Source organism: Branchiostoma belcheri, unplaced genomic scaffold (assembly GCF_001625305.1).
Source record: "Branchiostoma belcheri isolate BF01 breed outbred unplaced genomic scaffold, Haploidv18h27 scaffold205, whole genome shotgun sequence".
In the NCBI taxonomy this organism is placed as follows: Eukaryota; Metazoa; Chordata; class Leptocardii; order Amphioxiformes; family Branchiostomatidae; genus Branchiostoma; species Branchiostoma belcheri.
In genome coordinates this window covers 52,813-78,671 of record NW_017803547.1, presented here as the reverse complement: position 1 = coordinate 78,671, position 25,859 = coordinate 52,813, and the positions used below count along the sequence as shown (strand labels likewise).

At 40.3% G+C, this 25,859-nt stretch overlaps 1 protein-coding gene across 1 annotated transcript in view; it reads left to right on the top strand.

Annotated features, from left to right (window-relative positions):
* The window catches only part of LOC109469497 (histone H2A deubiquitinase MYSM1-like), a 28,513-nt gene extending 8,663 nt beyond the window's left edge, over nt 1-19,850 (top strand). Inside the window, exons 11-23 of the mRNA XM_019768019.1 lie at nt 150-280; nt 13,323-13,429; nt 13,842-13,922; nt 14,382-14,434; nt 14,601-14,639; nt 14,869-14,926; nt 15,066-15,116; nt 15,600-15,674; nt 16,165-16,225; nt 16,481-16,608; nt 17,512-17,644; nt 18,768-18,820; nt 19,241-19,850. Of these exons, the coding sequence (XP_019623578.1) occupies nt 150-280; nt 13,323-13,429; nt 13,842-13,922; nt 14,382-14,434; nt 14,601-14,639; nt 14,869-14,926; nt 15,066-15,116; nt 15,600-15,674; nt 16,165-16,225; nt 16,481-16,608; nt 17,512-17,644; nt 18,768-18,820; nt 19,241-19,405 (1,135 nt within the window). The 3' untranslated portion in view covers nt 19,406-19,850. The remainder of the gene's footprint in view (nt 1-149; nt 281-13,322; nt 13,430-13,841; nt 13,923-14,381; nt 14,435-14,600; nt 14,640-14,868; nt 14,927-15,065; nt 15,117-15,599; nt 15,675-16,164; nt 16,226-16,480; nt 16,609-17,511; nt 17,645-18,767; nt 18,821-19,240) is intronic.
* The last annotated feature ends 6,009 nt before the right edge of the window (nt 19,851-25,859 follow it).

Here is a 25,859-nt window from a genome sequence, read left to right as displayed (position 1 = left end):
ATTGGCCAATTTGTAGTGTCTGAAACAAAAATCTGAGCTAAAACCTGGCCATTAGATATTTTTTGATGTGGAGAGTTGAGAGTTTTACAGGTAACGTTAAAACTATTTTGTTAGAATCTTTCAATCACTTTGGTTCATATCCTCCCCAGGGATCGGTGCAAGCCAGACTACCTGAGGAAGACGGTTGCCAGGGCGGGGCTGAGGAACTGTGGCGACGTCAACTGTATCGGCCGTATCCACGGTTACCTGGAGAGGATCGGCGCCATCAACTTCGGATGCGGTGAGTTTTTGTTACTCTTCTCCTAAGAAGTATCGTAAAGGATTGCTTTTTTCTGTTTGTAGATGGTGAATATATTTTTAAGACACAGATACTATATGTATTGCTGCCATATATGTAAAATTTAATGCTCTAATGTCCTTTCATAAGGTTGGAGATTATGTTGTGTAGTCAGTATGATTTGTTCACATCTTTAAATTGATATACTGTGTTGGAGGAAATTGGATTTGGAAATGTGTCTCGATCCAGTATAGCATACAGAAAAATTTATATTCAAGGACCAGCTAACATACAGTATATACATAGGTTTGGCACACTCTTACTCAGGTTGACTTTAGGTTCTGTTGTTAGGGCACTTGAGGCTGTTGCTACTAGGATACCTCAAAACTGATGCTAGGATAATCATCAGGACTGTAGCTAGGATATCTCAGATTCTGTTGCTAGGATATCTCAGGTTCTGTTGCTAGGATACTTCAAATTGTTCTGTTGCTAGAATACTTCATGTTCTGTTGCTAGGATACTCAAACTCGTCAAAGCTGTTGCTAGGATACCTCAGGTTCTGTTGCTTATCTGTGCTACAAAGTGAGACATACAGTTTCAGGGATATTCTATATATACATGTACTAGTACATGTTCTCTGACTCTGAGGTCTGTTTTCATATAGAGCGTAATTTTGACTTCATGATCTGTATCTGTATCTGTATAGCCGGTATAACCGTCCTTCAGCGTAACACACCAGCTTCGCAGGCACGCGGCGCGGCGGCAGCTAGCTATGATGGCTATGAAGGAAATATATTGCTGAAGCCTGCACAAAACAAACATACAGTAATGTCAATTTTGCTAGAATTGCTGCCATGCATCAGTACTGAAACCACAGCTGGTGCACCCACTCTTCTCTTCAGGATGTTTTCCCAAGGGACTGATTTGTTCTGTCAGGCCATCTATTGATACATCATGATTTAATGGCTGTGACAGTACAGGTGTTCTTTCAAAGTAGAGATGGTGTATTGCTTTTGTTCAGGTGAATAAGATGTGGTATATTTTGGAGCGGAACTTGAAATATTTTGGGCTGTTTTCTGCAATTTGAATTATCAAAATGTTTTTCTGAAAGTGCAATGTAGAAAAATCTTCTGCAAAATAGTTCTAGACTGTTTTTTTTCCCTATTATAACCTATTACATGTACCTCTCCTGGCTATTACGCTAACAATAGCATTTCACTTTAATGGTCTTAATTAATTATTGGACCCATTTCAACCTAAAAGGACAAAATTACTAGGATTATTGTCCTGCAAATTGCAATTCGTTTTGCAGTTTCAATTTTTTTCCACCGGTGTTATTTTGAATCCCCAGGATTCAAGCCATTATTTCATTCAAGCCCAGTGGAGATTTCCCTTCTAAATGTCAGCAGCTAATCACAAAGCTGTGTTCAGTCTGGCCTAATGGCCTGGAGAGTTTAGTCAAGCAGCATTTATTTTCACCTGCAATCTAGAAAAACATTTTGATAAATTGCAGGACTGGTAAACACGGAGACTGGTAAGTGCTTAAGCCATTAGTGCATCACTCAGTCAAAAACACTCACATGTCACACCAATTTATTTTTTGGTTCTCAGATATTTTATGGAATCTAAATTTTAGCCTAAGTGGCAAGATGCAAACAAACAGAGAGTTAAAACTTGAAACTGAAAAAAATCTCTCAAGGACTTTCTCTTCAGTCTCAGTGATTTCTGAGTGTTTTCCTGTTCATTTTCCTGAGTTCTACTTCAAGAACCAACCATTTAACTTGGCACAGCCTAGACATTTTCTGGATGCATTGAGCCTGTCAACAGCACATAAAAGCGTACATAGTAATATCAATATGCATTAAAAAATGTGAGAGAGAAAAAATTGATTTTATTTACTATCAAGGTACAGACTTTCCTCCTCAGACTCAGTTTGACTGAGTGTTTTCCTGTTCATTTTCTGTTCTGCTTCTTTAAATCCACATATTTCGATGCCAAAAAACTACCAGTTAACTTGGAACAGCCCAGACAGTGTTGTCTGAATGTGCTAAGCCTGTCAGCAGCACATAAAAGTGTACATAGTAGTATAAGAAGAAATATGCATGTAAAAACAGAAAGAACAGGTTATATTCACTCAATGTTTTCCCCTCAGACTAAGTTAATGTTTTCCTGAGTTTTGCTTCTATAAATCCCCAAACCAACCAGTTAACTTGGCATGGCCCAGACGTGTTGTCTGGATGTGGTAAGCCTGTCAGCAGCACATAAAAGCTTCCATACTGATATCAGTGAAAGAAAAAAGAAATTGGTTATTATATTTACTTATGATCAACATACTCAGTTTGAGTTCTGCTTCAGAATGTCAGAATCCCCAAAACAACTATTTAACTTGGCCCAGCCCATACATGTATGTTGTCTGGGTGTGCTTAACCCGTCAGCAGCACATAAAAATACATAGTATTGTCAAATTGAATACACATTTAATAACAGAGAAAATTGTTTACATTCACTCAAGGTACAGACTTTCCCTTCAGACTCAGTTTGAGTGTTTTCTTGTTCATTTTCTGTTCTACTTCTTTAAATCCACATATTTCGATGCCAAGAAACAACCAGTTAACTTGGCCCAGCCCATATGTTGTCTGGATGTGCTAAACCCGTCAGCAGCACATAAAAGCGTCCGTCTGTGGTGAGTAGGGCAGGTTGTCCCGCGGGGGACGGTGCGTTTATTGGATTATTGGACCAGCCCTGATGTAAACGGGGAGGCACAAAGGACAGACGAGCTGCGGGCCTCGCAGAGGTGAACAACCAACGGGACACGCTCTGCATACGGACAGGATTTCTGGGAACTGCAACAAAACCCTGAAGCACAATTCTGTGATGTTTTAAGACAGACAGAGAGAGGGAGAGTTCTGTGAAATCTTCAAGGTGCTTGACCAGGTGAAGATGCAGGTTTGAGGTACCTGCAAGGATTTCTTCTACATCTCAAAGGAAGGAGGAAAGAGATGATGCTCTGATAGCTATCCTGTCAGCCAAGCAGCATCTTCTTAATTACACGTGATATTGAGAATCCTGCAAAGTCTACAAGGTACTGAAGCTTGGGAAGAAGATATAGTCTTGAGGTTCGTGCAGGGATTTCAATTTTGTCTTGGAGGCAAGAGGAAGGCAGCAATTCTCTCACACAGTGATTCATGTATTTACCACTGGGAATTCTGTATCACCTACAACAAGATGCGTGCATGTGGCCATCTCAGGATTACATCTTAACTGATTGCTTCAAAGGTATTCGTTTTCATTGTCTTGGATTTGAAGGAAGAGAAAAAAGGATGGAGCTTTGTCCTTGAAGGTACAACACCTTTCACACACCTTTATTTCCACCTGGATACCTGGATATGTTAATAGCACACCTTGACTGTACACAATGCATACATAGCTCAGATATTCTGCAAGCTGTCATGTGCTAAATACAGAATGTGGCAGCTATAATTATAGTATTCAAAAGCTATTGTAGATTCATTGAATGCTGGAGGGATTTTTCACCACATGCAAATGGAGGATCCGTGTTGGGAGCAGCGCTAACATAATTACACGGACACGGGTTTGTTGATAAATGGTGTCGGCTTACGGAATGGTGTCAAATTACAGTATGCAGTATTGGGTTACATATGCATGTATTACAGCCTAGCAACCAGTAAATAATATTATAGAAATAATACAGTTAGCAACGGACAGGGTTTAAAATAGATGCATAATTATAGATATATGCTATGTTGGTTAATATTTATTATACTGTAGTCTTGCTATAAGATACCCTCGAAAGGATTAACTCTAAAATCTTACATGTAAGCTTAGCTGGATTAGCTTATCAGAAAGCTTAGAGGCAAACTGATCTTATTCAAGGAGCTTAGCTGATAATTTTCCTGTTGTAGCAAATATACAGTTAATGCTTACTGTATTAGTACCTTCAAGTTAGTTTAAGCCGTTGATGACTTAATATCTGGCTGTGTATCAGCTTGTAAGAATAGATCAGAACCAACAACAGTTCTCAATATTCTAGGAGCCAGTTTTAGATTTTGTCTGATCCATCCAAGCTGACTGTTATAGAAAGGCTTGAAGAGATTAAGCTGTTTATATTGTAGGAGTTTCAGTTTTAATTTTGTCTGACATGATTTTTCTGACTTCTCCAAGCTGACGATTATACAAGGGCTTGAAGAGAAGGCTGTTATTATCCAAGCTGGTTGCAGAGATCCGAACACTGAAGAGAATCTTGTTGTTATTCTCCAATCTTGCTGCAGAGAGCCACACTCAGTCTGCCCTCTGTACCATCAAGGTCATCTTATTTCTGGAAGCATCCTTGAGGAAATAGCAACGTCCGTAAGCGTTGCCAAGGCAACCGCGTCAATCAAGGACAGAGCGTGGGTTAGTCGTGACAAGTGGTGTGATGTTGATTGGCTGGTCGGATTCTCGGAAATTGCCATTTACGGAATTCGCGGCTGCTTCATTGTATGCAGAAACAATTGACCCACTAGGAGACTAGCAACTGAGACTGTAGATTGGTTATACATAGACTATCGCTTCACTTTGTCCTCAGTTGAACTCTCAAAGCTTCAGAGCATTTAAAACTGCAATATTGATTGGCTGCCTGGATTTCTCGGAATGCCATTTACGGAATTCGCGGCTGCAGCATTGTATTCAGGAACAACTGATTTGCTTGGAGACTAGGAGACTAGACTGTATACGGGTAGTATACAAACGATTATAATACTTCACCTTGTCCTCAGCTGAACTCTCAAAGCTTCCACCGAGCATTTAAAACTGATTGACTGCCTGGATTTCTCGGAGTGCCATTTACGAAATTCGTGGCTGCAACATTGTATGCAGGAACAATATTGACCCACTAGGAGACTAGCAACTGAGGCTATAACTTCACTATGTCCTTAGCTGAACTCTCAAAGCTTCAGAGCATTTAGAACTGCTTCAGGCAGTGAAACGCAGAGTGTGTTTCTTGGATTTGCCTGTACAGCAGTTTACATCAATCCAGAGTGGAGCTTTTTTGCATCATCATTGCTCTATCTTGGACTCAGCTAGCTGAAAACATTCAAGTATCAAGCAAGCGTTAGACTGTGGAATTTCTTAAATTTGCCATCATAGCACTACTCTTGGATTTGCGATCACAGCATTTTATCAACAAAGGGTGGTCGGAAAACCGTAACCCAAGTCGTTGCTTCATCTTGGACTTAAAGCTTCCCTGAAAGGTGAGAACGTTTAAGATTCTACACGTCGGGTTGTGGAACGCCATACCTTGGATTTGACATCAGAGCATTAGATTATACGTACGTCAATCCAGACTGGAGCATTTTCAGCAACAACCTGCATCGGAATCATGGCATAACAGACCTGTATTGCGAACTGCTCTTCAGTTAGAATTTCCTGGATTCGAGCCAAGAAGTGGATCTCTATCTCTGAAGAGAACCCTCGACACATTTTGAACTTCCGTCACCCACTGTACTTGTGAAAGAAAACATCAGGACTCCCTTTTTAGTAACTGCCAGTGACAGAGTCTCTTTCTGGTGACATTTAGGATATGAGCCAACAAGTGGAGGCTTCTACAGTATCTGAAGTGAACCCTCGACACATTTCGTTCTTCCGTCACCCACTGTACTAGTACTTGTGCTCCCACAAGTGAAACATCACAAGTGAAACATCACGACTTCCTTAGTTTTAGTCTGTCAGTGACAGAATCGCTTCTTGGTGACATTTAGGATACGAGCCAACAAGTGGAGGCTTCTACGGTATCTGAAGTGAACCCTCGACACATTTTATACTTCCGTCACCCACTGTACTTGTGACAGGAAACATCAAGACTTCCTTTTTTAGTAGCTGTGGTTAACAGAATCGCTTCCCGGTGACATTTAGGAGAAATTCTGCTTCCTGGAGGCTAATATAGGAACAACAGGCGACACTATAATTCCGGACAGACACTCTAATTCCGGACTACCTCTCACTTTTCAAGTATAGTTTGTCCTGGACAATTGACATTCCACATGGTGATGTAGAAGATGACAACAACTATGTAGATAACAGTGATAGTTCCCTAGGGATCATGTTATTTCTGCAGATTTCTGCAGAAATCTGCAGAATTCTGCGCAGAATTCTGCACCCGCGCAGATTTCTGCACAGAATCTGCGCTGGGTGCAGAAATCTGCGCAGAATTCTGCGCAGAAATCTGCTTTTTTAAAGATTTCGTACAATACTGTCCTACAACTTGTATCATTATGGTGATAGGTGGTAGATATGACTTACTTGACTTACTATACTCTCCTACAAATGCTACTATCAGGTTACATGTATTTTGGGCATAACTTGTCAGAAATGCATTGGCTTTTGCTCAGTGCCCTGCAATTTGGAATGGGGATAGCTTTGCACTGTATGCTGTTCTACAAATGTATTCCTTTATTAATTTTTGTTTCTTGAAAAAATTGTGATCTTCAAAATTATTTATGAAGTAAAACAATGCTCCAAAATGTAATGATGAGCTACACATTACAGACTAGGACATACAATGTAACAGACGTTTCATTTGAGCTATACAGGCAAGCATAAGACCAGATCCTGTAACCAGGTAGCCTGAGTGTCAGTCTTTTTATCTTTCGTCTACTCCCAATTATATGCTACCCATAGAGTGTGGGGAGCAGACGAAAGCTACAGTATTAGTTGAATAAACCATAAGGGAAATTCCATTGGCACATGGGCGAAGATTTCTGCAGAAATCTGCAGAATTCTGCGCAGAAATCTAAATTTTTACAAAGATTTCATACAATACTTACTAAATTGTCCCACAAAATGTATCATTATGGAGATTCACTCCGCTAAATACTACTATCAGCTTATTTTGGGTAAAAATGTCGGAAATGCATATATTTTTGCTTTTGTTCCACTTTATGACAGCCCAATATTCCAATATCCTGCAATTTGGCATGGGGATAGCTTTGCATAAATATTATGCTAATTGCAAATGGTTTTATATAGCTTATTTTGGGTTAAAATAGTAAAAAATCTACATTATTGGCTTCTGTGCCTCTATGTTACAATGTACACTCGAATGACCTGAAATTTGGAAAGAGGATAGTGTACCTTGGTGAAAGGTGTGAAGAAGTGGGTTCTCACTTTTTTAGATGCCGGCCTTATTTAGGTTATTTTGGGTAAAATAGCCAAAAATGTATATAACTCAGAGGCCTACATGTATGTGCCACAATATTATGGCCCAATGACCTGCAAATTGGAGATTCAGTTTACTTTCAAGTTGGTACCAATGTGGTTGTTCATTTGCAATTTTTCCCCTCGGGTGCAGGTTCTCAAAGGCTATCATTTTCCTTGTTTTTGTTACAAATAGCCAAAAATCTATATGCCTCAGTCTATGAATTATTTTGTCTGGAAATACATGGACTGATAAAGCTTGGGAAATACTACATTGTACATTTGCTTGTAAATGTTGGCCTTTTAGTAATCTGATTTACAGATCTATAGTCAGTTTAACAGGAACTTGATACACCCGTCCAATGATTTTTGGATTTGGCAGAGTCAACCAGACAGACCACATGTTGAGTACCCAGAGTAGGCCAGGCTGAATCCCTGGACAGCTAGTCTGACCTCATGACTAAAACAACACATACTACCAGGCTGATTCCAGGGGATAGCGTGTAAACTGCAATTTTCCATCATTCCTCATGGGTTAGCTCACAGTTTGGACTACTAGTCTGAAGTTTCAGCCTCAGACAGCCAGAATCCTAAGTACTGGCTGGGTCAGCTCTCAAACACACGTAGACACACGTTGAATGTTTGTGTCGAAAAAGCAATCTTGCTTTTAATTACTGACATGTTTATCTACTTAATTTCTCCATAATTACATATTCTGTAACAACTGTGCAATTCTTCTATATGTGCTTTTTTGCTTGCAAGTTGGTAAAAATTTTAGTAGTCAAAATTTGTGGACCTTTACAAGTTCATACAAACTTATTTTGAAGTGGAGAGATGATCAGACAGGCATGCTGAATGAACATGTAGTCTCCATGGTCAGACATGTTCACTGTATGTACGTTGTGCCCATGACCAACAGACATGCACACCCACGAGTCCCCTACCCTCAAACTGTGCTTTTCTCACCGGTAGGTACATGCACATGTGTATACTCCAAAGGAAAAGACACTTTTTCACAGATCATGCCAAAGCCTGTAGGGGCTAGTATGTAGGGGCTGAGAGAGGACCAGGACTCCTGGGCCAAGGAAGGATAAACTTACTGTAACAGGAAAGCATGTACATGTATGAGGGCCTGCATGGGGGTGTAGTGATTACGAATTACGCAAATTTTCGTTAAAGTTTCAGAGCTGATTACGACTTTACGCTTTGCTGGTAATGTACTATTATGAATTACATTTTTGGGGAGGCTGCCTACAGATTATGGAGACTAAAAAGGGTTGATTACGCCTTACAATAAAGGGCATGCAGGCCCTCATGTGTATGTCATCTCTTGGACCATCCATCTAAGGAAAAACGATTAGTCCTGCCAGTATCAGTGTCACCTTCCTCCAATCCTGTTCATAACATTGAATACTCATTGCGCATCAAAGCTTTCTGGAACTGCACATAACAAAAATACATGTAATGTGAAGAGTGAAAACTTTGCACAAGGTGGCTGGCTACTAGCTTAATAATAATAGCTAGCAAAGCTTCTGTAACATCCAAACTGTGATGTACACAATTGTGACCTGAAGGTCTGACCTCTGGCTCCCCTTGTCTTAGTGAGGGGTGACCACGAGGTCAACCTCAGCAACTCAGGCAGAGGAGGCAAGGCAGATGTGTTTTCAGGGATAAGGTTACATCTTGTTTGATCCCATATTTGGGTCTTTGAGAATCCAGTTCAAATCATCCTTACTAATTTATGATGTCAAACCTGGAACCGAAATGTACCAAGTCTTACAAGTTACAAATCTACTTTGACAAAAGGACAACAAAGTTAACCAAACTATTTATTTGAGATCCATATAACAAGAGAAGTCAGCACCAAAACCAGAGAAGTGCATGGAAACTACTGCTCTCAGTGAGATTAAAGATATTGCTCTCAGTGAAAAGAGTTTGGTCCCAATCATAATCATTTAGAAGTGGCAAGTGTTCAAAACTGTTGAGTTCAAAAGGTCTGAGTCAAGCCCAGGTACTGTAATTGCCATGGGAGTTGATGAAGCCTGGACATGAGCACCACACAACTCTAAATCAGATGGCCTGGGACATGTGCACTGAAATTTGGGGTTAAGATGTCCTAAAAAGAAAAGCTGACAGAGATTCATGAACTTAAGATTCACAGAAAGAGACGCACAAGGCAAAGAAACAGACTACATGGAGTGTACTCTGATGATAAAAACAAGTGTCCATAGGCAGCCGTGAAGTTGTATATTTTGCAGATTAAGAACAATATAGTGTTAATGTAAACAGTGTGTGATCACACCGAAAAACCGTCTATCCACAATACTCTGCCAGCTGGAGGTATACCTCCTTCACGAAGTAACAAACTGTGAGATGTGGCAATTTTTGGGCCTTCAACTTTTTACCCCACCCATTACATTGTAGATTCTTATGACTCAAGCAGGCAGACATTCTAGCAAAGGGGACAGGCTTGAAATGCTTGCATTATACTAGATAGTATAATGATATACTGTTGTCAACTTCATTCCACTCCCCCCCCCACACACAGACACACCTGGGGCGACTGTGCATACATGTATTTGGCAGAACAAGTAGGAGAGTAGCCTATCCCTATGTAACCCAAGCTGGGGGGGGGGCTCCCTACATAGTCCGCCACCGGCCGGCAAAAGCGATTTAATCAGGCTAGTAGGAGAGATAATGTCTTTTTTCATGACAGAAACGTAGTCCTTGATAGCAGGCAAAAACATTAATATCCTTTCTCGCAATGTCAATTGTAGTTGCAGTGACTGTTAAATGCATCTGGGACCAGACATCATTTAGAACCTTGAGTAGGTTGGAACATTGTGCACAGAAAGCTTATAGAAAATTTTCTTGAGATTACTTTAGAAGGGGTCTTAGAAGTACATGTAGTCGTAGACTTTCTGCACTGTGACTACTGACACCTTCATAACAGCAAACAATTCTTGCATAAAAAATTCCAACATTTAGTTTTGCTACGTATCTTCCCCTGCAGAACAGATTCTTATGAAACTGGCACAGTGTATAAAGGTCAGGACATAAAACATGAAAAAAGATACTCCTGACCCCTGGGTGACCAGTCAATGGAATGTCAAATTTCCCTTGTGGTTCAATGCAACTGATACAGCTGGTTACAAGCCTGGGAATGGACAAAGCTAAAAAAGGCTGGTTACAGGACCTGGTCTTATACTTGCCAGCATACATGTAGCTCAAACAAGACATCCTAGTCTGGGATGTGTGTAGCATATCATCATATTGTGGAGAATTTTTAACTCAATATTTTTAAAGAAATCTCTTACCAAATGGAAATATATGGGGTACCCTAACATTAGTAACAACTGGCAAAGAAATGATTTTGATAATCAACCTACAGGTAAAATCAAATTCATTTTCTCATCCATGTACTGTAGATGTGTATACTGTAACCTGATTGAACCTGATTAATTTTCAGCCCCCCTAAACAGGCTCCAGACAAAAGGTTGGGTTACAACTTACACAGGCAGAAAGTTGTTCTCCTGAGACTAGTCTCCTCTATAGGCTAGATAAATAAGCTATGGAAAACATGTGGTAGTGATTACAGTTTGGTGGTCAGGAGGGGCTCTCTGGGCCCTTACTGTGAAGGCTTAGATTAAGAGCCCAGAATTTGTTTGGATAAGTGTGGAGGTGGGGCAAATCAAATTGTTAAACAAACCCAGTAGCAACCCCAGGCTACCTTGCTGACAAGTTATTCCAAGGGTAAGTTGTCCACTGTTTGAACACAAAAATACTGGGTTTCAAAGTAATATTACTGCTAAGATCATGTCCAAGCTCTTCCAAGGCTATAAAGTGACAAATCAGTTGTAGATACATTGTATTTTTAAAAACAGTTTTCTATAAGGTAAATATTAGAAGTTGCTAGGCCTAAATCAAAAGGTAAGTAGCAAAGTATGGTGCAAAGCTATCTCAATGCCAATGGAATTGGGTTGTGATGAAGTGGAACAAAAGCCAATAATATGCATTTCCAACAATTTTTACCCAAAATAAGCTAGTACATTGTAGTAACATCTGTAGGGACAAATGATACATTTTGTGGGACAATTTCTAAGTATTGTATGAAATCTTTGTAAAAATTTAGATTTCTGCGCAGAAATCTGTGCAGAATTCTGCAGAATTCTGCAGAAATCTTCGCCCTGTGTGTCAATGGAATTTCCCTTATGGTTCATTCAACTGATACTGCTGGTTACTAGCCAGAGCCATTTGCCTTTGTAGCTTCCATCTGCTCCCCACACTCTATGGGTAGCATATAATGGGGAGTAGACGAAAGCTAAAAAGGCTGACACTTAGGCTAGCTGGTTACAGGATCTGGTCTTATGCTTGCCTGTATACACAATGTTGCTCAAACGAGCTCAAACAAGCTGTCTGTTACATTGTATGTCCTAGTCTGTAATGTGTAGCTCATCATTACTTTTTGGAGAATTGTTTTACTTCATAAATCATTTTGAAGATCACAATTTTTTTCAAGAAATGAAAGGAAAAGAACAGCATACAGTGCAAAGCTATCCCCATGCCAAATGGCAGGGCACTGGGCAAAAGCCAATGCATTTCCGACAAGTTATGCCCAAAATACACATAACCTGATAGTAGCATTTGTAGGGGAGTAAATCTACCACCTTATCACCATAATGATACAAGTTGTAGGACAGTATTGTACGAAATCTTTAAAAAAGCAGATTTCTGCGCAGAATTCTGCGCAGATTTCTGCACCCAGCGCAGATTTCTGTGCAGAAATCTGCGCGGGGTGCAGAATTCTGCGCAGAATTCTGCAGAAATCTGCAGAAATAACATGATCCCTAGGGAACTATCACTGTTATCTACATAGTTGTTGTCATCTTCTACATCACCATGTGGAATGTCAATTGTCCAGGACAAACTATACTTGAAAAGTGAGAGGTAGTCCGGAATTAGAGTGTCTGTCCGGAATTATAGTGTCGCCTGTTGAACAAGATTATCAAATATCCGTTTCCTCTGTGTACATCAGTCACTGCTGAGGTTATAGAGGATAAACAAAGGCATCTCTCTCTTGGCTTAGACTTGTACAAGTTCTACTGGAAAATGTTACTGTTGTTGGGAAGGGATCGGTACTAAGCTGTGGTCGACTGTTTATAGTACTTATGTTTGACAAAGAAGGGAAATTTTCCCAAGGATAGCTTCAGTTTAAACTACAGCTGGATTAAGACACAATTTCCCTGTTTTTCAAGGGATCTTTGTAGACATTTTCAAGGATAAGAAACAAGACTTGACTCTGCTTATAAGTGTAATTGACTGTACTTTATACTTGTTGGAAAGAAAAGGGTATTTCTCTGACTAAGAAAAGCTTTAGTGTAAGCTAGAACTGGATCGAGACACATTTTAATTCTTCACCACATACATTGTGGACATTGTCAAGACTAAGCAAGACTTCTAGATTGTGTAGTAATTTTTATCATTGTACTTGAAAAGAAAAGGAGATTTTTGAGAGAATAGCCTCAGTGTAAGTGTACATTGTTAGGACTAAGAAACAATTCTGGAAAGCACAATCCACTGAACAGGAACAGGAAAGTAGGATTATTTTCCCAGAGAAGAACTTTTGCGCAGACATTGTTGAAATTCAAGTGTAGGACAGTCAGTTTAAGCTAGAGCTTCCTTAGCCTACTGTGTGGAGAAGACTAAGAATTCTGGAAGGTGTGATATACTGGAAAAGCAAAGTTGGGAAGGACTTTGTGCAAGCGTTCTGCGCAGACGTTGTTGAAGTTTAATAGCGGAACAGTCAGGAATGTGATGGGTCACTGTGCAACCATTCTGGTTCCCATGGCAACAGAGGAGGCCAACAGGGGAGAGTTTCCCGTCGCCAAGGTCGGGGTGAAACGGAACCCTCAAGGTCAGGACCAGCAGCTGGCCCTGCAGGCAGCACGGCTGGAGTCCATGGTGAGTTTTCTGTTTGTTTGTTTGTTTGTTTATTTATTAGGAATAGCAATGATTGACTGTTAGGTCAGATCTCAAGATTGTATGTGTCTTTCAATTCTAAAAATATTGTATTTTTAATAAATATGTAACTTGTTATTTGATTGAAACTGGGGTATCTGTATCGGTATAGCGGTAACAAACCAGCTATGGTATATAGATTATTGTGGTAACAATGGTCTCACTCATATGTATGTTAAAAAAAAATGATGTTTGTTTATATTTGATGACAGCAATTATTATACCTATTAGGTGACCTTTCAGTTCCAAAAATCTTGTGCTTGAAAGATCTATTCATTGAAAAATAAGTGAGAATAGTATTTTGGTGGATGTGGTGGACTTTATAAGAAGTGTAAAATGTTTCCTGTCTGTACAGAGGCCGAGAAGACAAAAGCTGGTTCGGACAGCTTACGGAGACTGGAGGGACGGCCCAGAGACGGAGGGACTCACCATAGAGGTACGGACATCTCTCAGCTTCTCACTACATGGAAACAATGCAAGAGTTTATCCTCAATTACATTTCATTTCAAATCATTTCTGTTGCATCAAATTTGTCACAATCATTTTATGCACACCACTTTATCTACTGTTAAGGATTTAGGACTGTTTTTTTTAATGTACCCAGTGTACCACTGTTATAAACATGACATTGTAAATAAATATTTTATTTTACTACTCAGCTTAATGTCGATGATTTAAGAAGGTTTTTTTAATGACAGTGACGGCTTTAGGGTAACCTGAGGAATTATAACATTTGACGTTATACAATTATCATGTAATGTTATACAAAATCACGCCTTTTCAGTGTCAAATGATGTGACATTTCACTACGCTAAGGCTTCTAGTAAGTTTTAACCAATGTTAAGGGCCAGTTTTACTCTGTGCCTTATTTCTGACTTGCATGTTTCCCCTCCAGCACGTGACCTCAGATGAACTGGAGAAACCAGATGGAGAGGTGCCCCAGATCAGGTCAGAGGGCAAATATCTTCCCATCATCTTAGATTGAAAAGTTACTACCCAGTACTGTTAGGTAAAGATTTAATGCCTTACGTTGTATGTACCAGTCTAAGTACTGAATGAAATAACAAGCCTTTTTTTCCAGTAACTTATTTATTCTCTTTCCCCCCTGTTTTAGACCCAGCAGGCCCAGAGGACCCAGGGCTAACTTGAACAGGTGTGTTCTCTTTTGTTCTTTTCAGTATGCTAATGCTGTCCTTAGTGCTGAACTGCCATCCCTTGCTGTTATAACCTTTCATTTTTGCCATTTAACAACACCTATGATTGAGTAGACAGCAAATTAAATACAAGACTTAGCAAACAGTTCTTGTATATGATGTATTTTAGACAGTGTACTTTTTGTCTTTGTTGTTATTGTTATAACAGCCTGTGTCTCTTCCCCACAGTTTCTCCTACGACCCGTTTAAGCTGGTCCCGTGTAAGAGGTTCAGTGAGGAATCTCCGGTGAGTTTCTGCCATAATAACTTTTCTTAGGATTAGCAACATTCTAATAGAGTAAGGATTGCTTTGTATGCTGTATAAAATTTTTACTTGGTTTACTAATACAGACTGAGATACATGTATGTTTCCCTGTTCCCTCCAGGCTCCATTCTCTGTGAAGATCCATGCCACAGCCCTGGTCACTATTGACATGGTAAGTCTATAGTAAAGTGTGAAGTGGCCATGTCTCTGGATCAAGAGGTTGGGAGTTCTAATCCCGGCTGTTGTTGCTCACCTGACATGGTCACATGCACGCTACTGCAGAGGGTTGCGGTCCTTTCGATGGGACCTTAAACTGTGTTCAACCGTTCACTGTGCTTGTCAAAAAGACCTAGGTGAATTTCTCTGGTACAGTGAACCTGTAAATACATGTAGTGTCTGTCTTCTCTGTCATGACCAGTAGAAGAATAGCTCTTTAGTGATCCACTGTGTTTTGTACTTGTTAAAAAGAGGTTGGGGAATTTCCCTGTCACATTGAATGTACTACATAATGTCTGTCTTCTCTGTCACAACCAGTGGAAGAGTACATTGTAGCTCTTCAGTGAGCTAAAACTGGATTGAGATCACGTTTTTTCTCCAATGATAATTATATGAAAGGAGAAAAAAGTCATGTATCAATATTCCCTTTTTTCCCCAGCATGCCCACATCTCCACAGCTGAAGTGATTGGTTTGTTGGGAGGAGTGTTTCACAGGGACCCGGGAGCTCTGGAGGTAGGGGGGAGGTTTTATAATTCAGAATGTTAAGAGTTGTCCTTAGTGTTGAACTGCCATCCCTTAGTGTTATATCCTTTATTTTATCCTTTAAGCACAAGTGAACAAAGTATTGGAGACTGTAGTTGTGTGGGGGTTTGTTGTTACATTTCAGCTTGTTAGAGCTGTCCTTAGTGCTGAAATGCCATCCCTTTCCTTTATGTTCTTCTGGTACAAGTGAATAAAGTATTAATCACTGTAGTTGTACAAGGAAGGGGGTCTCTTTAGGTGTGTGGGTTTGTTGTAACATTTCAGCATATTAGAACTGTCCCTAGTGCTGAAATGCCATTCCCGACTGTTATAAGCTTTCCTTTCAGTCATTTAACTACAGTACTGGAATGATTAAGTAGAGAGAAAATTTTTCAAATATTTTGCTTGTGCATGGCATATGTTTAGGTGTCTTTTGTATCCATGGTTAATGCCTGAATAATGGTGATCCCATGTATTTTAGGTGGCCTCTGCAGAGCCCTGTAACAGCCTGAGTACAGGCATGCAGTGTGAGATGGACCCAGGTATGATTTCACATTTCTTATTCTAAACTTTGCTTATAAAGCCATCTATTGATGTATTTTAGATGACAAAAACTTGTATAGGCACTGTGTTGTATGAGGCTTTTATACATATGTATTAAGCATTTTGCTTTTTGCCCAATCCTCTTTAAACAAATGTGAATGAAAAATCATTTAAAAACTTCTTGATAACATCTACGGGTAGCTCTTTTTGATGAAACGTGAAACATAGAGGTGTGTGTGTGATCTTGTTCCCAGTGTCTCAGACGCAGGCGAGCGAGTCTCTGTCCCAGGCTGGGTACTCCGTGGTTGGCTGGTACCACTCCCACCCGACCTTTGCCCCCAACCCTTCTGTCAGGGACATCGAGACACAGACCAAGTTCCAGGTACTGTTGATAGTACAATCATGTAGTAATAAATGTTGTAGAGTTTCAGCTTTGTTCCCACACAAGAAAGGGAACTCGCCTGTCTGTCTTTCAGTAAAGAAATGGAAACTGAAATGGTATGGCTGTGTGTCAGGGACATCGAGACACAGACCAAGTTCCAGGTACTGTTATATTTACTGTAATAATGTAACAGTTGTATCTGTATTGGTATAACCACCCTTCAGCAAAACACACCAGCTTCATAGGCACGCGGCGCGGCGGAAGCTGGCTACATTTCCCCAAATGTCCTGTTACACCAAACCTTTAACATTAAACATCTGGCACATTTAATTGCAGGAGTTGTTTAAAGCTTTCTAGTGATGATGCCCCAACTGTTCTTAGTGGCAACGAGTTCCACTCTACGAATAGTTCTTGGAGTTTTTTCCTTAGTATTCAAATGTTGAAGTTTCTTTCAAGACAACATACTTAGAGAACATCCAACTTCCTAATATCTTAAATGTTGATCATCAGTTTAGTTTAAGATTCGGTTACTTCTTAAGACTGCTATCCCAAACCGCATAATGTAATATTGCAGCAGTGACATGTAGCTGCAGCAGTATCAGTCAAAACCAGTCATTGGTGCCCTGAATAAGTTGACAAATATTCACCGAAATGTTGGATGTAAAAACTCACTAAATATGATATTCACTTCCTGAAACTGTGTGAACCAAGGTACAGACCGTTTTCATTAGGGTCTTTCATGATTTGAATTTGTAACATCAAAATATGTCTAACTTCTCATATATTGTTGCATAACAAGAAATTGTAATATACATATTTGCATTTTTGTAGTAAAGTGATTAGAAGCAAATTTTTAATTACCAAGAGTTGACAATTTGAACTGTTTTTCCTCCCCCTGTCTAGGAATGGTTTGCCCAGGGAGGGTCCCCCTTTATTGGCATTATAGTGAACCCCTATAGCAGCTCTCGGATCTCTCCCCTGTCCAGAGTCACGTGTCTCACCATCAGCTCAGAGTGGGAACACATCCGCAAATACAGTAAGTACCATCTGCAAAAAAAAACGCAAAAACCATCCGCAAATACAGTAAGTCTGTCACCATAGTAACTGGTGCTGTAGCAAACACCCTGTGTTGTTGGGTTACATAATGTAGCAGAACAGTTGGAAAGACCACTCACCATATATTATACCGGGTATATGAGTGTTTTTGAGTAGGAATAAACCATCCGCAAATACAGTAAGTACCATCCGCAAATACAGTAAGTCTGTCACCATAGTAACTGGTGCTGTAGCAAACACCCTGTGGTGTTGGGTTACATGATATAGCAGAACAGAGTTGGAGAGACCACTCACCATATATATGGATGTGTTTGAGTAAGAATAAACCGTACAGTAGATTGTTGGGCTTGACCATTGTAGGTTAACATTCAGCATTAATTGCAAATGTTACATTTTTAGTTTTTCCTGTTTCTGTTTCAGATGTCCCGTTCCAGTTTGACTTTGTAGTGGACAGTGCAGCCGTCAGACCACAGGAGGTGATCGACAAGGCCAGGAGACTGGCAGAACTGCACGGGAACTCTCCTCAGTAAGTTTGTTATAACACACACACACAGACAGACAGACAGACATACACACACACACACACACACACACAGACAGACAGACAGACACAAACACACACACACACACACACAGACAGACAGACAGACAACACACACACACACACACACACACACACAGACAGACAGACAGACACAAACACACACACAAGCACCATCCCCCCACACACTCACAGACACTGGCAGAACTTCATGGGAGCTCTTCACAGTCAGTCAACATCAAATTATAAAACACACCCTCACAAACATGCATATTCACACACAAACACTTCTTACAATCACTACAGCAGGGGGCTAGTCCACTGGTAGTGGTGTGTGTTTAACATCCATACTCAGCTGCATCCTGCAAGTGCTAAGCAGAAAATATGATAAAGCAGCATGTACCATGACACAAGTCTTTGGTATGTCCTCTCAAAAAACCAACACGAAAGTCTTGACTTATTAGGCTGTAGGCACCAATGGCTACAAGGTAGGGAGTCAAACAAAGTTTAGCAGTTAACTTTTACTTCTTTCATGGACATTTATTCTTTTATTTCTAGGGAGTAAAGCTGCTGAACAGATATGCAGGGCACACGGACACCACTTACATGGATAAGGTATGTACATTTGTGTTCCGTGGCACCTCTCAGTGAGGGAGAGGAGGACAAGAAATGGGGGGTTCAAATCCCAAACCTGTTGTTGCTCTCCCAATGTGCCTTTAAGCCTTGGTCCGCTGTTCATTGTACTGGACAATATAATGGTTGAAAAAGGCCATTGTTATGATAATAATGTACAATGAACCTGTACATACTGTACTGTCTCAACTTGTCAAAGTGTAGCTCTTCTGTCTTACTAGTAGCTAAACTGGATAGAGATCATTCAATAGATAGACATTCAGGCAATGAGATGAAGGCAACAGATACTCATTGACAAGCAACTGGATAGATTTTGAAATGGTCAGACGTTTTAGATAACATTCACTACCTTAGATCTGCAAGTTACTTTAAGAGATCACTTTCCCTCTCTGTTCCTTACAGATGCTGTACTCCCTGAGCGGCCACCTGTGTCGAGGGAACGCAGACAGCGAGGAGGAAGGAAACAGTGAAAGTCTCTCGCTCCTTACCGACATCCGAGACATCTTCGCCAACTCCTGGACATCCTCACTAGGTACAACTCCCAGGTCCTCCATGGCTAGCTTGTAACCATGGCTACATGTATTTCTGACAAATATTTATAACCAAAAACACACAACAAGAAGTCAGCTTAACTCTGGGGAGCTTTGAGACGCACTCTGTCTCTTCAGACACGACATCAGACACTTTTGGATTCCTTCTTTTATTACACTTAAGATAAATTTCATCTGAAAGATAACAAACTTGTTTGGATACCGATACAGGTGTGAGCCTGTACATATACGTAGTATATATCTGTACGAAATTTGTTTACTAGAAAGTTACATGTAGGTACTCAGCTCTTCATAACTGTTTGTTTGTTTATTTATTCCTGCCCAAATCTGGGCAAGTTGTGGAAGAATAATCCATCCTCAGGTGTTAAATGTACCTTGTTTGAAGCTGGTGTGTTACGCCAAAAGGCGGTTATACCGGCTAAAAAGGCATAGAAGCTGGTGTGTTACGCCGAAGGGCGGATATACTGGCTACACAGATACAGAAGCTGGTGTGTTACGCTGAAAGGCGGTTATACCGGCTATACAGATACAGAAGCTGGTGTGTTATGCCGAAGGGCGGTTATACCGGCTATACAGATACAGAAGCTGGTGTGTTATGCCGAAGGGCGGTTATACCGGCTATACAGATACAGAAGCTGGTGTGTTTCGCCAAAAGGCGGTTATACCGGCTATATAGATACAGATTGTTCTACATATTCATGTTTTATGAAATCTACTGTGACTTTGATATTACAAAGTCTGACAAGTCAAGTTGATATTCAACTGTGCCATTGTACATAGAAAATAGTGTACTTTGTAAACATAATTGGATATATTAATTTATCTGAACCGATGTATGTTCAACTTGTTTGTACTTGTTTGTTGTATTTTGTTGTAGTAGACAGAAGTATTGTATGTATTTATTTTGTTTTAATGTTGGTTGTATGGATTGTAAACTATTTGGTATCAAAGAAACTGTTTTTGTTTTGTTTTTCACTTTGTGGCCAAAGTAATGAGACAACTTGTGTAAAACAGTTTTAGTCTTGACAAGTTTGGATTTGCGGGTAGGGGGAAAGGAAAATAATTCCAGCTGTCGGATTCAGAATAAGAATTTTGAGAGAAAAACTTCTCGTAAGTCTGGTTATGTATAGTTAGATGTCGAAGTATTTTCTGTATATATTGTACATGTATTTGAATCTCTCTCTATATATATAACTGTTATATATTGTTGTTTCAACTGTACTGAAATGTAACGCACATATGTGTATGTACACTTCTCTTTCTATGGTTAGAACATTATAGCGATATATCTGTATTGCACATATCTGATTGCACATGGTTTTAAAGCGCCCCCGATGGGCAAAAATATAATTGCAGGAAAACCTGACATGTTTCGCAATATTTGTCTGTTCGTTACATAATTTTGAGAAGTTAAATCAGCTGTATTAAAAGCAGAGAAAAGCAGGCATTGTGTGTGGTTGTGCGTATACTATTTGTTGCTTATTCAATGCACAAGATTTAAGTTATGAATGCATCAAAGAATACTTTTCCTGAGGTCTTGTTTCATATCATTAAAATGATAAAAGTATAGTAATATGTACTCTCCAAGCAGAGGTTTGGGTTTGGGGTTATTTTTGGCGTGTTTTTAGGCCATTTTATCGGTGTTTCTCTTTTGCAAAAGAGAAACCCCAATAAAAAAAGTCTAAAAACACGCCCAAAATAACCCCAAACCTCTGCTTGGAGAGTAAGTAATATGTAATGAGCCATGCAATGGACTAATGTGTGAATAACGTTCCAACAGCGGTTTAACACCCGTCTTCGTAAAGCGCCGCCCAGTGGCGGGCGAAGGTACTGCAGTCACTGGCCTACACCTCCCACCGTGACAATCCGACTGCACCTGACCGTGACACGGTCTCAATTTAGCGCCGCCCAGTGGCGAGTTAAGGTACTGCAGCCTCGCCCTGCTACAGGCTACTATGTCGTGAAAGAAGCCCGCATAAGTGCAGTTTGGCGTTTAGCAGGGCAGGATAAGCCCTTAAAAGTCTTTGAAACCGAGACATTTTAGGGAAAACATAGCTATAATAGTCCTCCATCTTGAATTTGCTCCCGATGTCTCGTGATCGTGGTGCAAGTCACCAAATTAGTAAGGATCGTATGTATTCTGCGTAATGGATCGTATGTATTCCGTAAAATTCGTATGTTTCTAGTAATTGATCGTATGCATTCCGTAAACTTCGTATGTTTCTAGTAAGGATTTTATATATTCCGTAAACTTCGTATGTTTCCTAGTAAGGATCGTATGAATTTCGTAAAATTCTGATAAATTCTTTGGCACCCGTTTCCACTGGCACATGCCTTGAGCAGCGAGAATCTGTGTCAGACATGTCTGTAGTATACTCTTCAGTTTCTCAAGTTATTGGAAGGCTTTGTGAACTCTTTTATAGCTGCTAGCTATATAGATCAGTTTCTCCTGGGCTGGGGGTGCCTTCAGTACGGTCACGGATAGATGCCGCCTGATTGTGTGTGGTGGCTGCAGTACCTTTACCCGCCACTGGGCGGCGCTAAATTAAGACCGTGTCACGGCCAAGGTGCGCCATCGTAGGGGATGGTGGTTGGCAGTCTGTAGTTGAAATACCGTCTTGCGCCGCCAGTCGGCGCTTCAGTTAGCATCGTGTTACGTCGGGTCAAACGTCAGAGTTTCGCCAGGTGTGTTCACAGGTATGTTAGCTCCATGTCTCCATGTTGTTACGGACGGAATTTCTGCATTTAGCTGCCTTTCTGTGAAAGCAAGGAGGCTCAGGTATGTAGGTATGAATCGTTTTGTTCCCTTATATGTAGAAAATGGATAGTTGAAGGTTCTGCGATGCTGATATTTATATGAAACGTCGACGTAACTTTCACGTATTCATGAAGCAGACGGTATAATTTGTTTACATTTTGAAAATACTGTGTTTTTGTCGCTTTTACTTTCGAGGAGTAGCGGAACAATATAATTTTTCGGCCATACTGTAAAATCGTACAAAGCAGCTGCAAAATGAGCAAATATATGCCGCAAACTTTAAAAAGGAAAACGATACTTATGTCACAGAATGCCAAATTCCATTCCAAAGGAAAAGAAGAAATGTAAAGGAATGAAAATGAAGAGTCTATTATTCACCATGCAAATGAAATATTACATTGTGTGTTTAATCATTTGTTCAACCTTCGTGGCCACGTAGATTTCAGAATGAAGGCAACTTTTTTTATTCGCACGATCGCATCAGTTTTGGGGTTCCCAGTTGATGTCATCCATATAATCAAATCTACATGGCCTAACTTAATTATCTAATTGAGAAAATGCAAATTATGGTGATTCCGTATCAGGTGGTAAGACCACGCTGCTGCTCAGAGCAAGATGGCGAGTCACGGTGCTTGGACAGGGAAGAACTCGCTGGTTAAAATTCGTCTTTTAAGACGAGCTACGTCCGTTTGAGGAGGTGAGTCGCATTTAACATTAATAATAGCATGCATATTGTCCTCTATGTTCTCGTATTTGGGCCGAACTCGCTGCAATTCGTTGGGGTCGTGTGGCGCAACGGCAGAGCGTTCGGCTCAGAACCACGAGGTCCTGGGTTCGAACCCTGCCATGTTACCGATATTGTGCCCTTGGGAAATGCACTTTGCACGCCTTTCTTGCATGGAGACCTTCGCGAACCCCATCTCGTATTAAGGAAGAGAAACAAGGCAGCAGTATCTTCATCTAGGTGGCTGCCTCACAATGAAAGGAGAAAAAAGAAGAGATAGAATGAAGCTAAAAGTAAAACGCAGAATGGCGTAAGTTAGTTGCGCCGGTGACGATTCCCTGTGTTTAAACCTGCACTTAGTCAAAAGCTGCCGTTCGGGAACGCTATATTCAAGTCCGTTTTAAACTACCATGATGACTACATTAAATACGCTCGTTTCCTCCTCTGTTTTCTGAATTTTTTTACTGATTTATGTATGCATTATGTAAGCCATCTTTTCCCATAATGTTCTGTCAATATAAGATGTGCTTGAATGCTGTTGAACTGACGTTTGAAATAATGCGACATTCGGTGTGTTGCTGGTGACTGTTCTGAGGTATTTTATGTGAGATGTACTTGTGATTTTTCCATGGTCTTGATATTATATGTTATCCTAATAATATGTTGACTTTTGATTGAATGTTGACTGTAATTTTGCTCTGCTCTTTACCCACTCGGAATTTGCTCTTGCCCCCGACCCAAAGCAGGTTTTAAAACTCAAACAAATGATGTGAGTATTGCAATGCATGATGCTCTGTGAGTAATTGTTATACTAGTATTTGGCCTGTGATCTTTCTGAATGTGCATTTCTTTTACAACCTAGGCTTGAGATGCTGCTAATGTATAGCTGACATTGTGGGACCTGTCTCCTGTGTGTGCTGTGGGACCTGTCATCTATCCTGTGTACCTGTCCACACTCTAGAACTAATATTCCAGGTGGATCTACATTTTAAAATTTTTTCCAATTCTTGATTTACATACCAGCATTACAGACATACAATATAGAATTATAATGTTGCCTGAATGGCATTGGTATTGGCATTTAACATGATAAACCTTGTTAAGCAAGAAATGATACCTGATATTGTGGTAGCCTGGCCTAGCCGGTACCTAGTTTTCCATAAACCCTGTTGTTACTTTTTCTTAATCCTCAGAAAATGTATGTGACTTGATGAAATAAAGATCTTGTTGATATACAGGCTTCAATGTACTATATACTATATAAATGTAGTAAAATACATCATTCCCTCGCGTTTCCATGGGTGTACGGTTGTGTCAAACAAGCTGCAATACTTAATACATGCTGCTATACTTAATACATGGAATTGATGGTGAGTTCAGCACCAAGGACAACTCCACACTTAGACCGCACAACACAGTATCTATGGGCGAACACAAAGTAGTGCTGCACAATACTAGAGAAAGGTGCAGAGATTGTTCTGTGCATGGCATCGAGATGGAACCTGTGGTAAATGTTAGAGGAATACGTCGTTTTTGAGACTGTAAAAGTTAAGTATGGTGCGTGTTCAGTCGGCGTAGGTTTGCGCATGGATACTTGTCCCGCCGCTGTGCGTCGGCTGCAGCTCCATGACCTTTGCAGTGGAGACTGGGAACGAAAATGGCGACTGCCATGGAAAAAGACGAGTTCTTGCGAGGTAAGGCAACAAATTAGCTCCTTGAATGTACATGTTTGTACTTCCAACAAACCTGTAGCAACAGACCACGTTATAATTCGTTTGTAGAAGTTTGCGTTTTAATTTGTAAGGGTCGGACTACAAACCCCTCGGGCTCAACTCCCCCGTAGCGGTAATTTAGATAGGCGGGCGAAGGGCTCTTGGCTGCCGAAGGAAAACGGCTAACGGCCCGATACTAGTTTGGCATCCAATGTATGAATATACATGTTTGTACTTCCAACAAACCTGTAGCAACAGACCACGTTATAATTCGTCATTTTAACTGTTATATTCTGCAGAAATTTGCGTTTTGTGGAACGATATGTCAGACCACGTTATAATTCGTCATTTTGTGGAACGATATGATGTCGCACCACGGGAGTTTCCATCTCCTTCGTCGCACACAAATTATTGTGGGACATTTTGTATTTGAGTGTATTTAATATCAGGATTGCATTTGTTGTTGTTGTCTTGGCCTTTTTTGCTGGTATGTAAGAACAACAACACTGTTTATATTGTTCTAATCTAGGCAAATTTGTGTGTTCTTCATATAGCAATTTGAAGAATGTTCAAACTTTTTGGCCTTTCCAACTTTGAAAGTCAAGTCAAGTCAAAGTTTATTGCACAATGATTGCCACGTGTACAATGTATGGCAAATAATAAAGTTACTAGTTAGTATGAGTCTATATATATGGTCAGCAGTTACTGTGTCTGACAGAGTGTTATAACTACTGGCTACAAAATGCCTATGCAGATCCAATAAGTAAGTTTTCTTCATATATAACATACTTTTCTATATTCACCTGTACCTGGTTGCTTGTTGCGTTGTACTGATTATCCCGTATCATGCATAGAATGGTGCATCCTGATGTTCCTGTCCTGACTGGGAGAAACCTGTGATGACGGGCGACTTCTTGAAGACACAGCAGTGAAGAGTTTGTACAGGTGAGACAATACTTCCAATGTTACATTTTTTTCTCAGCTATGTTAAAACTCAGAGGCATAACACATGTACTACCAGTCGTCTAAAAAAATTTCCCAAGTTTCTACAGCCATTCCAGCAAATGGAGGTTCCATTGATTTTATTGTTATGGTCAGTTAAAGTTTTGTCTTGAGATGCCCTTAGAACCATATACTGATGATTCTTTCATACGGTTAGGTGTGTCCTGATGTTCCAGTCCTGCCTGGGAGAAACCTGTGATGACAGAAGACTTTGGTCCAATGCAGACCAGATGACCTGAAGACACTGAGGGAAATGTCAGATGAAGATTTGAAG